This window comes from Poromitra crassiceps (assembly GCF_964638095.1).
Source record: "Poromitra crassiceps genome assembly, chromosome: 10".
Lineage (NCBI taxonomy): Eukaryota > Metazoa > Chordata > Actinopteri > Beryciformes > Melamphaidae > Poromitra > Poromitra crassiceps.
In genome coordinates, this window is record NC_139631.1 from 27,943,720 (window position 1) to 27,959,337 (window position 15,618).

At 43.4% G+C, this 15,618-nt stretch overlaps 1 protein-coding gene across 1 annotated transcript in view; it reads right to left on the minus strand.

Moving 5' to 3' along the window:
• Positions 1-13,086, minus strand: part of LOC310784347 (neurocan core protein-like) — a gene marked incomplete at its 5' end in the record, with an annotated part of 43,892 nt that extends 30,806 nt beyond the window's left edge. The window contains 5 exons of the mRNA XM_083645363.1: positions 2,967-4,202; positions 8,082-8,375; positions 11,343-11,470; positions 11,648-11,822; positions 12,720-13,086. Coding sequence (XP_083501489.1) covers positions 2,967-4,202; positions 8,082-8,375; positions 11,343-11,470; positions 11,648-11,822; positions 12,720-13,086 — 2,200 coding nt within the window. The remainder of the gene's footprint in view (positions 1-2,966; positions 4,203-8,081; positions 8,376-11,342; positions 11,471-11,647; positions 11,823-12,719) is intronic.
• Positions 13,087-15,618: the final 2,532 nt, after the last annotated feature.

Consider the following 15,618-nt stretch of genomic DNA (forward strand, 5'->3'; position numbering starts at 1 on the left):
TTGGTTGCAACCAAGACACCTGTTTAAAACTCAGGTCAGGCCTGGGAACTCAGAAGAGCAAGGAGCCCCTCCCTCTCAGCTTCTACAGGCAGTACTGCATGTTCAAATGAAAGCAGACCACAGAAGCTCTGTCCAACTCGGAGGGAGAGTCATTGCACCAGTTGCTACCTACATCTACAGGCGGTATCATTCTGTGGTTATCTGGGTGATTCAGGGTTTGGAGAACGCCTGTTTTGCCATGACAGTATTCTTCAGGCTTCACATGAGAATTGAGGGTAGTTGAGGAATAGTTAGAGGATCAGTTTGCTCAGTCTTGGGGGAGCTGAATATTACTAGATGTTCCATCCACAATCAGCATATTGTTGTTGTTGGCCCATTTTTTTGTGACAACCGACACTTTGTTGACAAGACTCAGTGTATCAATATTTTAAGAAGTCATTAATATGTCGTATTCATGCTCTGTAAACAACAAATTGAATTGCCTCATTTTTCTTAAATTCATCAGAAACATATGAACAATGCCCAATTGAAAGTAATACAGCCACTTTTCTCAGCAACAATATTAATAATATACTGGTATTTGGTATTTAACGTTCTAATACGGTTGTTTACTAAGTTTCCATGCGGTCAGACAACTGTGCATTGTGCAACATATAATGCAATATTTTCCACAACTTTTTCCCACAGACTGAGGAAGCTAGAAGAGACCTCCTCCATGACTTTCAGCTGGGCTACATCACACGATGTAGCAGTAAAAGTCACTGTAATCAGCCTGTTTAGCCAGGCAGCCTCCAGCTGTCCTCAATGAGAGAGGAGTCTTTGCCTTCGCGATGACATCACCTCTGAGGTGGCGTCCAGTCTGCAATGTGCTAAAGAAAGTCATCTGTGGTAACTCAGGTAGACTGCCAACACGCCTCCCTCATTGTAGGCTGGCTGTCAGTGAGTCTCACGCTGACTGACATATGCACACACAAGACGAAAGATTATGTAAACACATATTTGTTTGCAGGGGCGAGGCAGACAAACAAACTGTGTAACAGATTTTTTACATCTCTCTCTCTCTCTCTCTCACTCACACACACACACACACACACACACACACACACACACACACACACACACACACACACACAGAGCACTGAATACGCACTTTGTTCCACTGACCGCATCAGCAGATTAAAGAGTCCAGATCAGCTGCACTCTGGTAGGCAGGCACAGCAGCAGCCATAGTCAACTACTGTAAGGAACTGCCAAATAACCAAGCCATTCTCCAGTACCCCTCCACTAACCAAGCCATTATCCAGGCCAGTACCAGCACATTCACCAGATCCATTTCCTCTAACATGAGCGCTGCTCTTCAGGGATACAGAATGAGTCATTGCAGCGATGTTTGCTGCTCAGATCAGATAGCCATATTAATATTAAGGGAGTCAAATCTTATGCAGCTGTGGTGTTCTCTGTATGAGATCATGTGCTGGTGGGCTAAAAGCCATGACCTGAATATGAATTTGAATGTTCCACATTTCCTCTGACCAAGATTTCTGTAACTCGCAGCTCATTATTAAAATGAGAAAGTTCTACGCATTCCCATGTGATCTCAGGTACTGTACTGTAGGTACAGATTTACTGTAAAAGAGAATAACATGAATTAAAATCACATATCTTAACAGAGTAATCCAGACTCAGTCCATCTGGAAATTTGAGTAGACATTTTAGCTGGACTAATCTCTATGCTGGCCTTTTATCCACTGACCTGAGGGACACTGTTGGGCAGGAGGCTATTTAAGAGGGAAAACCATCATTAGAGCTAACATGTGAAGTTGTTTCAACAACTTAATATAATTGCACTCTGTGTTGGCTGACTAACACACTCTAATCCAATCAATCATATTGAAGTGGTTCTTTTTTCTATTCAGGATTTGATCCCCATCCTTCTAATCCCCCCCCTGCATCAATGTCAAAGTCATTATCAGGACATCTGCTCAGCACGACTGACGTGATCCTGAGGCTAAGCAGTCTTTCAGCAGGGGCCCACAGTGGGAACACACGTACGCGTGTGTGTGTGTGTGTGTGTGTGTGTGTGTGTGTCTGTGTGTGTGTGTGTGTGTGTGTGTGTGTGTGTGTGTGTGTGTGTGTGTGTGTGTGTGTGTGTGTGTGTGTGTGTGTGTCACGCGCACACACACGAGCCAGAGGGAACCGGAAAACAGAGGGGGCAGATCGCTGAATTTACAATCCCATTACTTTGGGAATGCATAGTAAAATGATAGAACAACTTCTAAAATGGAAAACACAGTTCAGTTTGAGCCTGTGATCCAAAGGTGACTGGATGCCAAGCAAAAACTCCCATTGCCCAACAGCAGAGGCACTACACACTACTTTAAGCTGCATGTATTTGACCTCAGCTAACTCCCACACTACTATACATTCTAGTTGGCAGAAAATCAAACGCTCTCTCCACTTCAGGACCTTGGACAGCACGGTCTCCCCAAAGCCCCATCTGCTGTGCAGTAACATACTATTGGCATAATTCTTGCAGTCTATTTGTGAGAGATATCAAATTCTAACCAAGCCACTACAAAAAACATGGGAAGATAAAATATATACAAAAGAAAACTGTATTGATAACTATTCATAACAATGTTCAAGGACAGCCCAAATTGGAGAGCATGTTTGATTATAATGCCTCACAGATTGACCTAAAAAAATGGGGAAAAGGTTTTAACTATATCAATGCCTACCACATGACTGTTTACTCCAATTAGATAGAGGTCTTCCTGTGGGAGACATGCAGTCAAGCTGAAATACAACTCTTAGCTGTTTTTATTTCCATACATCGTTGTGGTCAAATAAAGTAATGACCTTTATGCATCCTGTCAGCAGAACCAACTATTAGACTTAAATTAGGAGCATTTGCATAGAAAACAATGGACACCAAATGTGGAAATGTATTTATGTGTGAGTTTTACCTGATTCATTCACCGCAGCACCTGGAGTGGTGGTGGGACTGTCCACAGCTGCAGCCATGGGAGGGGATATGAAGAACTCTGCATCAATATCTGTTGCTGTGTCCCGGTCCTCTGCCACGGCCTCACCTGTGGATTCTGGGACGTGAGCGGTGGACTCGTCAAAGACTTGGACACTTGACGTCATGTCCTCAGCTGAGGTTCCACTATCAATGAGGACGGGGGCGGCTGTCATAATTACAGAGGCTGCGGGGAAAGATGTGGATTTAGTCTCGCTGGTTTCCTCCTTGTACACGACAACCGGCGTCTCCGCATCCTGCACTTTGGTTGGGGATGTGGTTTGTGTCACAGTGCTGGTAGCCTCTGGTGGTGGTGTGGTGGGGGTCATCTCAGCCTCACTGCCAGGTTGGGTGTCACACGTAACGGTGGTGGTGCTTGTAGGGGCGGCGGAAGGGACGACGGAAGAGAGCTCCTCTTGGACTGGTGGTAGTACCTCTAGAGGCAAATCAGTCACAATCTCATCTGGATAATAGTCCAGGAATGATGTTGTTGACTCAAGCCCGGGGGTTGGGGTGGATAAAGTTGAGGAGCTGAACAATTCCTCACTGGTCAGTTCAGTTGATGCCGTCATCTCTCTGGTGACCCCAGCATCCACGATAGTTTCCTCAGTCTTCCCCACAGCAAACATGGGCTCTGTGCTGGGATTAGCCTCTATGCGGACGTCAGGTCGGATTGTGCCGACCTGAATGACCGAGTGATCGTCTGGTTCCTCGGTGGGCGCGGACAACGATCCTGCAGTTTCGGTGCTTGCTGGTGGTGCGGGGAATGTGTCGCCGCGGTCAACCGCTTCTACCTGGGTTTCATTTTCACGTACAAAGTCTTCAACGTCAAAGACCGGTGCGGCTGTCATCAGGTCTTCAGAGTCATCTGGTTCCTCGCTAACGGTGGTGGTGATCAACTCTTCCAGGACTTCTTCATGGCCTGTCGGTCTGGGGCGAGGTGGAGCCATACTGGTTGAGAACATGGATGGAGCATCTGTGGGAATTGGAAAGTCTGGAGATTCGACTTCTTTCTCTGACACAGTATCAGAGGGCAAGGCTAGGGTGCTGCTGCTACTCTCCATCAGAGGGAGGGCAGTGGTGGAACTGATGGTGGTGGTTGAGGAGGTCTGCCTAAGTGGAGTAGTGAACACAGACACGTCGACAAACGAAGTCTGGTTGATGATCACCTCTCTCCTTCCTACAAAAACACACACAAAGTAAGAGATCAATTCAGAGTAAGTGAATTAACATACGCCTCCAATACATAAATGAAACAAGGTAAGAGTATGAAAATGATCACCTAATATCACCCAATACCAATATCGAGATCGGTGTGATTAATGTATTATGGCATATTATTATTATTATTTAATCTGAGATCTTGGATTCATTTCCTCTCGCTCATTGGCTGGCACCAGAACAGCGTGTCTGCCAGATAACTGAGCTGGACAGCCAGCTTTCACACAGTGTTGCACTCTCACAGCACAGACAGCATGCTGGTGTGTGGACAAATGCCAGGACTGAAGCAAAGATCCAACAGTGTAAATTGTTGATCACCTCAAAGACATTAAATAAAATTACACATTTATGATGCCCGGCGAGTAAAGTTCCAACAGTGTAAGCTTGCACAAGATTGCACAAATAAAACATAATGGCTGATTCTTATTTTACGAACATGGACTCGCAGAAGCCTATGAAAGTGTCAGCCATAAAATACTACACAATATTACACAATTTGGCATAGTTGTTATGCATATGAAAGAGGTTGGCGAGACAAGCCTATGAATCATAGAAAGTACCCCGAGTCAAAAGGATCCTCAAGGTCAAGGACTTTCTCTCTGAGCTCTGACTGTTGTTTATAACAACCACTAACATAACTTCACCCTGTGGTCTCAAGGACACAGGGGAACCAGTATGAAGTGATTATGAAATGTTAGGCGACAAAACAATCAAAGTATTTATTACAATGAATCCGAGAACTCATCTTAAATCTTGGTTGGCATAAAACTGCAATTCTTTCGTAGTGTTTCTGTGAAGCTAATATTATCGTGTCGATCTCCATCTGTTCTTTCCCTTGTGCCTGATGAAATGGGCTATTTTGTCATCACTTCACAGACGATAGTGTAAGTGAGGTCATTTTCAAAGTGTTCTTTTTTTTTTTTACGCACACAAAGACAAGTGCACTTTTAGGACGTTTTTCCTAAACATTTCCTAACTTGTCTCCAAGCGTTCCCAGGACCATTACAAAGGAGACACAGCATATAAAATTCTAGGAATCGAGTGTTGTGGTTTTGGGTGAGTCTCCGTGAGCCTCCTTGTCTTCTGCTCTCCTCCCACGGTCTGTCTGAGTGTTTATTAGTATCCTCCTGTTGTCCAGCAGCCCCTGATTGCATGTTTTCAGCTGCCTGTGAAGGTCCTTAATGACATGATCATCTGAATCAAGATGATTGTTTCATGTCACTGGTCAAATTGGCTACTTTTTCCTCAAATGATTAATCAGCAAGTTCCCTTCACTCACGTAAGTTTCCCTTGAGTGAGTCGTTTGCCCTGTCTCTCCCTCTTCTCCCCTATCCCATGCTCTCTCTCTCTCTCTCTCTCTCTCTCTCTCTCTCTCTCTCTGTCGCTTACTCATACACATAAACAGCAGTGCAACGGCTTGAGGAGGCTTTCCTCACTGGCGCAGACAGGGTGCGTAAAGCAGACACCAGCTGTTGACCATTACGCACTAGCCCTCTCTCTTCGAGAAACTATCTCTGATGTAAGGTGTGAGACACGCTTTTTCCCTAAGAGGAAAAATAGAGCCTGCTCTGTTCAAAGTAGAGGGGCTGCATTATCTCACTCGTGTTATTGTGTCTTTGTTTTCTCCGGGAAAAGCCAGAGACCAATCAGAGACCAATTATCACCCCCTCCTCTTTCTCTCTTTCTGTGTATTCTGACTGACCTATGTTTACATAATATCTCCTTCTTATATATATATTACTGCGAGTAAGGAGAAAATGATGGAGCGTGTCGCAGCAAACGAGGGTACTTGAAAAGCACTTAGAGGGGAGTAAATACAGCGAGCTGACATGGGACACACAGGGCAGGAGGTGAGGGTGGCCTGTTTGTCTGCCCTCTGAACCCTATGGGGACTTATCACCGCGAGTGCTAGCCATGACTCAGGGGCAGCAAATGGCCTGGAAGGGGATGGCTTATCTGCCCAAGGCCTCATTTGTAAAGATGGAAAGGACGGGTCAGGGGTCACCGAGGATGACTGCATTTAGAAGTCCAGCGGTAGCTTTGTCCATTATCCAAACGTCTGCTCTGATAAGTACAAGTGAGAATGACGGAGAAAGGGCAAACTCTGACAGCGGAAATGTGAGCAGAAAGGCAAAAAAGGGGAGTTAGATAGTGAGACTAAAAAGGCTGACAGGTGCAGATCTTAGTCACTTTTTCTACTTTTCCCAGTGGCGGATATCATCTGTCATTTGGTTTTGCCCCGGGGATACTGATCACTCACATTCTGAGGGATTAGCCTAATTGAGCTAACTTCTAGTGAACCATAAAGTGTTACTTGAGGCCCTCATTTTTGTGTTTATGGAAAACCATCAGCTATAATCTCATTTTTACCCCATGGTGAGTAATCACCACGGTTTGCAACATGAATTGTCCTTATGCACATAGACATAGTATTATTGGTGAAGTGGCAGTCAAGGTCTTTACGCATCTTTCATATTTTCTACATAATGTAAATACACTTGTGTAGACATCTTACAAGCAAGCCCTCAGACACCATGCAAAATAAGCTTGCAAACATAACTAAAACATCCTGGCTAGATAGGTTTCCAGTGGGTTTCTCGTAATTGGTATAACAATTTATTGGGGTTTTTATAAATCAGATACCATGTTTAAGTTTCAACAATTCTAAAATGGAATATTAGACAATACTGCCAATACTGGGGGAAATTAGTTTTAGTTCATTCCACAACTTAAACAACACCAGTGAGGTTGTGTGAGGAGAAAGCTTAAGGAGTCTTCATTAGCCGAGCCTGGAACTAATAGAAGTAACAAAAACAGACAGATATTGACTGCAATACTACAGCAAACTATTGGTCAATGTAGAAAAGCAGAGAAAGGAGTGCGTCTTTGGTAGGCCGAGTAGTATAATGTCAAGGTGCTCTTTGGTCAGGGGTAGGACAGTTGAGACTAAAAAGAAGTAACCAAGGCTCTCTTGTAGGTGAAAAAAGTTAAAAAGCCTTTCTTGTATGGCTAATGCATAGTAGCAAGAATTAAAAACGGAACGCGTTGTGGCACACAGGCCTTCATCAGGGCGACAAACAAGGGAAAAACTGCAATTGCGGTTTTTCCCTTGTGCAATTGCAATTGTGAAATTGCAGTTTTTCCCTTGTTTGTCACCCTGATGAAGGCCTGTGTGCCACAACGCGTTCCGCTTTTAATTCTTGCTACTGTGCATTAGCCATACAATAAAGGCTTTTAAACTTTTTTCACCTACAAGAGTGCCTTGGTTACTTCTTTTTAGTCTAAACTATTGGTCAATATTCGCTCCATTAAGAAGCACTCTGTGCTAACTGCTCAGTCCATTAAGTTAAAAGAAAGCAGGGCTCAGCTTTATGATTTCACCTCCTTATGATTTCATGAAAAGGCAAGACACTGAGGTCAGCAAGTGACTGTAGTCTGCAAAAGCACTCAGTCACATAGCAGACAACGCTCGTAACAAAATGAGCTGCTTCCCTCTGCTTTGTTGCTGATGTTATGAAACAGATAACCACAAAAGAAAGAGAAAAACCCCCAATCAATAGAACAATTGATAACGGATGAGGTTTTACAGGTTTTACATGTTCTAGAGAATGTTGATTTAGTTTATATGTGGGAAGGTGCAAATAATCTGAAAATCAAAGGGTGGGGGAAGAGTGGCTATTCCCTGAGGAGATGAGATCATAGCCCGGGCCTGGCCTTTTGAAAGGAAAAGTTGGGTCTGTAAGCAGGTCTGCAAGTAAAACATGTACAGTATGTTGACCACCATACAGTACATACCAGTACCATACAGACCAATATACAAAATGGTTAGTGAGTTTACCTTTAAAGCAGTAAGCTCCCAGCTTGGTAGAGGGTTCTGGGAAGCCTGTCTGGTTTCTGTAGCGGTACATGGTCCTGACACCCAGCAGGCCTCCCCCGCACTGCATTCTGGGTACGGCGACAGGATGTCGCGCGCTGCCGTCGGACAGCCAGCCATAGTCGCATCGGTCCAGGCCCTGTCGCCAGGCGGAGTGCAGCTGGCCAGGGGAAGCCAGGACAGCGTTCCTCTTCTTACACTCTTCGCTGGCCTCCTCAAAAGTCATCTTCTGGCTCCCAGGAGCATAGAACACTTCACCTGAAACAAAGATGACAAGATGCCAAGATGACTACTTCACTCTGAAGTAGAGAATCACAGATGGTTCTTTGGCACATAAAGCATCATGACATCAAAAAGATCAGGACTGATGATATGAATGAATAAACCTGAATGAATAAACTAACAACGGACTGATGAACAGATGTTTGGTTTCACATTTCATTCTGAATTGTTTGAACTGAGGGTGAATTGGCCCGAACCTTGCAGTCAACAGACTAAAACACCAACATAATTTGGACTAATGTTCAGCTAGAACGGTTCACATCATTCTGACCTTTCAGTAGAGACATAGCCCAATAACAGCTGACAAAAGTCACAGCTGTGCGGGGCACAGGCCCAAAACATCTCCCACCAATCCAGTTTAGGACAATAGTAGTTCATTCATTGCTCTTATTCTGAGGTGGGATAGCAATGCTGACAATGTGCCTGGCCTGTCAATGAGTATGTCTGTGCCTCAGGTCATTAGGTTCCCCCTCAGTGGGCGAGTGAGCCGGGCCATACCTTATGTGATATTACTTCTGTCCTTTGTGTTTGTTAGTCTGAAGGTCTCACCTTCACCGACGATAATGCACTATGGACATTATGAATATTTCTCTTTGCTTATGCACGAATATAAATCAAAGATTATAGAAAGACAAGATCTTAATTGAAACCAAATAACAGCGGGAGGGGATGAGTGACTGACTACATGTTTTCACTTAGCCTTGGGTGTAACTTTAGAAAAAAAGAGTCCACGCTGGTTTCCATGTCCCATTGATTTACTGTGGCATTAAACTTAGGACATCGCCTTCTTTCCACCCAGGAATTGCACTCGTCTTTGAAGCAGGCGGCATGAGACATGAAACACACCACACCACACAATCAACCAATCAAGGCCAAACTGAAAAGCCAGTTTGGCGCCCTCTGTTGAATCTCTTTCAACCAATTATGGCGTTGTTTACTTAACTGACATAACTGACAATAAGTGATTGGTAAACATGAGTTTCACATGTATTACAGTGTCTTAGTATCTTTATTAATGCTATCAGTGAATGCCACTGATAAGTCAAACATGTACTTTAAGTTATGTTTTTTAAGCTTATTTTCATCTATGGAAAACCCTTCAAGAACATATGAATGATGAATATATTAAAAACAAAAAACGATAAACACCATATTTTAGCTCTAGGTTCTATAACGGATTATAATGGACACAGGATTTTAGTTGGCCTGCATCTTCAAGCTACACACAGTGTATTCCCATGGTTTACTTACAAAGTGATTCATTTTTAATTCAGCTAAATTTTCAATAAACCTGTCAAGCCATCTTAGCCAAACATGACTGGTTTCCCAGAAGATTGTAGAGATACAGAATGGAGATAATAATCAGTGACATTGTCACATAAATAAATGTTTGTTTTGCTGCTCATTATTGCTGATTGATACAAACAATTGAATTAATTAATAACGATTTAACCTACATGCTGTTCAAACAGGCTTTTGTCATTTGCTGTTCTAAACAGTCAGTTAGATCTTTCTCACACAGACAAAAAAAATCCTCCGACGTAGAGAAAAGGATGGGTTAATTTGGAATAAATAGAATAAGAATTCAGTAGTTGACCAGTGATAGCAGCCATGGTGGCTGATGAGACAATTACAACAGCAAATCACAGTAATTGTATCATGGTTGATTCTAAATGATGTGGTCCGCATTCCAATCTTAGTGAATGCAGCTTTTATGTCAATAGTAAGCCTTCAGCTACTGAATGAATGAATGAATGAATGAATGAATGAATGAATGAATGCATGAACTTTAAAGGAGAGTATGTTGTGTGTTACAGTCAATTTAAAAAACCTTCCTAGCAGCTATGTACAGTAGGCCCACAGGTACATCTAATGTAGCAGTGGGAGATGCATGTGAGATGCATGAGGCCCCTTGCTCACACCAGTGTCTACATCTGGTCCTCAGCTGGGACCCTTCACTAAGACAATAACACTGATAATAATACATATCACACTGCTGAATGATGCCTTCATATTCAATTTACAAATACTTGAATTTGCCAGTTTGCTGAACAAGAAGACATGGGGAAAATGCATGGTGAGTCAACAACTTGTCACTAACAATTTGTGTTGCTTAGTAAGATGCCGGGATTGGGAAAGACCGCAAGTGACCGGTACAGTATGTGTGCGTATGTGTGCGCGTGCGTGTGTGTGTGTGCATGCACTGATGTTCCTAAGAAAAACAATAATTGATGTTTACTTATCAGTGCTGAAGTACAAAAAGGCACGCACATCCAGTGAGGGGTTAAAACCAGGTGCAGGACCGAAGTGCAGATAAGTAATAAAAATAGAGTCCGCACACTGGCAGCTGCTCCCAAATATTTATTTGACCACAAAAAAGTGACGTTTCGGGCAAAGCCCTTCCTCAGACTGTGAGGAAGGGCTTTGCCCGAAACGTCACTTTTTTGTGGTCAAATAAATATTTGGGAGCAGCTGCCAGTGTGCGGACTCTATTTTTATTACTTATCAGTGCTGGCAATCTGCAATACCTGGACACGGTTTGAATTAGCATACATGATACCATAGTAGAAAATATATAGGTTAAACGGTGTGTGCTTTACCCATGAGTGGGGATGAGTCTCGGCCTGGACATTGAACAAACAGATAAAGATGTTGGCATGCAGAGAAGACTTCCCGTAAGCAGTGCCAGAGGCATTTGAAACACCCATTATCGCATATTTGTTGGTGACTTCTTGAAAAACCACTGTGGTAGGAAATTGAATTCTGCATTGAAAGATGCAGAAATACGAGCGTGTCTCTTACGTTCTATTGAACTTAGTGGTGAAAGTCATTTGCTTTGGTGTGGTCATTTTGAGGTGTCTTTCATTTCGGCCAAAGGAAGTGTCAATGCCTCCACTTACGTCCAGAGAATTAGAACATGCTAGCTCTGTGGGTGTGTCTTACCATTAAGCTTGTCTGCATAACAGTATACATCATAGGTCTCCCTGGTTCCCCTGACTCCATATGACCGAACCCCAGGGGCATTCAGCAGGTTGCCATAGCAGCCGCGCCTGGGCCTCGTGATTGGGTATCTGTACGGAAAGTGGAATGAAGAGCCATTTTAGGATGCAGGTCGAATCATCGCAGTTTTTGCAGATCAGACAGTCACTCTAAAAGCATTTTCTGATCAGTAGGGGAAGCAAGCAAATGTTGTTATTGAGTAATATTGTAAGAAATTAGTGGAAAGCAGGGAGTGACATTCAACTGACCTCACTGTCTGGTCAGCAATCCAGCCGGCATCACAGTGGTCAAAGCCATCCTCATAGGCTGCTTTCAGCTGGTCACCTGTTGCAATGGTGGCTCCAACGTTTTGGCAAGTTTGGACAGCCTTCTGGTAGTCTAGACTGTACCTGCTGCTGCTTGCCCGGTAGTGAAAGACAACACCTGGGTACAGATAAGGAAGGGGGGATGGGGGTGCCAGCACAAATTAAGATTAGCATAGAAAAGTGTTTAACAACAATATAGTAATCTGGAACCATAACGATTCCAACACTATAAATGGCAAATGTCTTATAACGCGCACGCCACAAGTGAAATCAATGTGGTTCTCAGTTTCTTTGGAAAGAGGGAATGTCGCAATAAACCATGAGGATACTCTACAGTTCACCACAAATGAACTAGATAACTATAGATGATTGATGCCACGGCCACGAAATCCCCATATTTGTGGACAATAAACATGCGCAGAAGAAATGATTGATGGCACTAATTAACATTGCAATTGTTGGAAGAGAGGTTATTCAGACTGTATAGCAGAGAAAGCCAAAACTATCGCAGTATCCCCCACCCGTGGTTTCTACGTCTACCAAAACATGAGTTATATCTCCCAGAATACTTGACAGCATACTGTACATTAGTAGGTAAGGACTGCTAACTATTCTCCTAGGGGAATGTGACTTTTGGTTTAAGATAGTTCAGTGCAGTTGCAATTTGAGCTGTTAAATTAATTTGAGACGTGGGATGATTATTGAAGAGAATTGTGTCTATGCAATTGAACAGATTCCGATTGTTGAGTGTGAGAACATAGACTCTTGTTGGATGGAGGCACTAACTGCCCCATCGAGTGAAAAAGCTCCATTGGCATGGTGGTACCCCAGATGATAGGGGTCATAGTTTTAGCTTAAAGTGTTCTGCCTCTAAATTAAGAAGTACTGAGAAGTATAGTTAAGCCTACTCTGTAAACCTCCTACGTCCTACTACATTCAAAGAGGTTCTCATGGAAACAACTTTAAAGACGTCTGATTCCAATACGATCTGGTTAGGAAATCAAGAAACTCTTACCATTGACATTGAGGTTCACTGTATCCTGTGTGTCCTCAATGCCGTACATGACCTCGCAGCGGTAAGTGCCCGCATCACTGGCACGCAGCTTGACCATCGTCAGTGAAGCGTCGCCCACATCTTCAGGGTGACTGGGCACCGACACGCGGTTCCTGTAACTGGAGCCTATCTTGATGACTCCATTTTGTGCCACCAGAACCGTTGTTTCTGTCTCTCCCTCTATTTTGGACCATTTGATGCGCAAGTAATCTTGGCTGACAATGGTTGTTCCGTTGGTGTTGATGATGATGGGTGCGGAGGTTGGGATGGTGGAGAAAAAGCACTGCAGGTCCACCTTCCCCGAGAGGGAACCACTCACTGGCCTCATCATCGTTAGTGTGTTGGAGGCTGAAGGGCATAAAACAACAGGGTTAAATGGAACATCTATCTATATTGTTCAGTACACCATATACATTTTTTCTATTCTTCAGTTTCTGCTTCATTCAAATGCTTTCACTTGCAACAGAGGCACGTGGTGTATTGCTGTGTGCTGGGTGTGACAACTACACCCAGACTATTAAAAAAACCATACATACATCATGGCCTGAAAATGGCTCTGGGAAAGTCAATCTTCATCTCAAACTGGGGGTGGGAACTAATAGAACACTCAATGTAGTGTATGTACAGTCGTATGAAGCATAAGATAATTGGCCATGGCTGCATCACTCCATGTTATTTCAGTGCTGCGGTCTGCACATGTTAGCTTCTCCTTAACATGAGTACTAACTGAAGATGACAGGTAGACCCAGGCAAAAGGAACTGAAGTGTGCAGCACACCTCGCGTGACCTCCTATTCTCAGCAACAACAACAAAAAATGTATTTCTCAATGCTGTTAGCCATTTAGAATGCAGTGCAGACGTTTAGTTTAATTCTTAAGCTTGGATATTCTGTGTGGGAGACCACGGTCAGTGAATCATCCTTATTTCCTGCAGTAAAGCCTAAAGCATTAAACTACTGCAGACCACACTCTAAACAATTCCCCTCAACATACACACAGACACACACACAGACACACACACACACACACACACACACACACACACACACACACACACACTCCCATCCGCTGAGCTCCCTCCACTGTATGAGGCTAGCATGAGACACACCAAAACTTCCACATGATGCCAGACACAACTCCATGGCAACAGCTGAATCACTTGTGGAAAGGAATTATCTCATTTGAAGATGTTAGATTTTCTTTATTTTATTCAATGGGGGGATGGGGGTGAACGCTCACGAGGAACAATGTGGGGAATGCTCTGGAAACAGCGGTGGGACAGAGCCTGAGGCATGAGTGTGCTTAAACAGAGGGCCTTATTAGGGTGATGGGTGAAACCAGCTGTTATTCCCAGACTGGAAGCTAATTGAAAGGTGTCCATCCCATACCCTGAGACAGAGCTGGAGACCGGGGGGGGCCAGAGAGCACCTTGACCTGCCAGTGTGTCTCATATAGGTTTCCCAGGAACAGGCTGAAGAAGGGGAGTGAAACCTGAATGCTGCGAGGCATGTGGGAAACGCTGATAAATCACTCCGTTTGCTACAGATAAGCTACAGAATATAGACGCCAGCTGAATGGGACTGTGTCAACCGGCTGGATGGCAAAAGAGCGTTATGTTAGACTAAACACACAGAGGGGGGGGACTGGGAGAAAGCGGAAAGAGCGATGGACAGAGAGAATTTTACCCATTCTAAACGTACCTGTTCCAGCTGCAGCTTGACAGAGGCAACATAACCACAGGATATGCTTTATATTTAGTAGCATCTGTTGGAAGAAATAAAAGATCCATTAGGAGGCAACCCATATAAAGCCTTAAGCATTAGTCATAATGTTGCATATTCTCTCGAAAAATGCAATCACGTGTCTACAATTTCACCTTTTTTTGCACAGATTGAATGAGAAACAGAATCTGACTCGATTTCAGTCAACAAGTTAGAGTGTCTGTATGTTCAACAATTTTCTCATCATATTATGGCAGTCTAGCCTATATGTGTCTGAGGTTAATCCAATGGTCTGTTCAAATCATTGAACATTGAACACTGCAAAAATATCTACTTTAACAAGTCATTTAATCTAATAGTGAATCTTAAAACATTTTTTGATCAGTGGGAAGAGATGTCACTTGTTTCCAATTCAAATTGACTAACTTAAGTTATTCCAAGAATTTTACTTGAGTATTATTCTTCCTTGTTTCAAGATAATGACAATTTGCAGAATAATTAAGAGAAACAATCCAAAGGCCATGGAATTAGGGTTACCCCACAAGAATGGTTGTTCCACTTGTTTGAAGGAAAAACAAGATTTGAATGCACAATATGAGATTATGACTTGTTAAGATATATATTTTTTGCAGTGAATGTGTGGGTGGCTTGGCTGAGAAGAAGTAGCCTCCTGTGGGGTCGGCTGCAAACGATTTGGAAACAGGAGGACATGGAGCAGTCAGCCCCCTGCCCTCATTTGCACCCGGCTATGTAAACACAGGTGGCAAATTGTATATCCTAGATAATCAATTGAGAACGAGACAATACAAACTCCGATTTATATGTTTGTTACGTCATGGCAATGACAAATGGTGACCTTAATGTAAAATCAGATGGAGAATATTTCAGGGTGGGTATGTGTGTGTGTGACTTAATGCCAACACTCCCAGTCTACCCTGAGTCAACGGACCCACCCTGAAAAGAGTCATGGAAAGAAAATGAAATGCCGGGGATTCGGGGAAAAAATAAGTGCAAGAAGTCTGGGTCAAATAATGTAACGACATTGACATATCTCGCCCGTATTTGTTTCCCATTTGCGTAAAAACCCATCGCCATAATGGCGCAGTCACAGTGTCCTGTTTGCATTTGTGGATTTCTAGG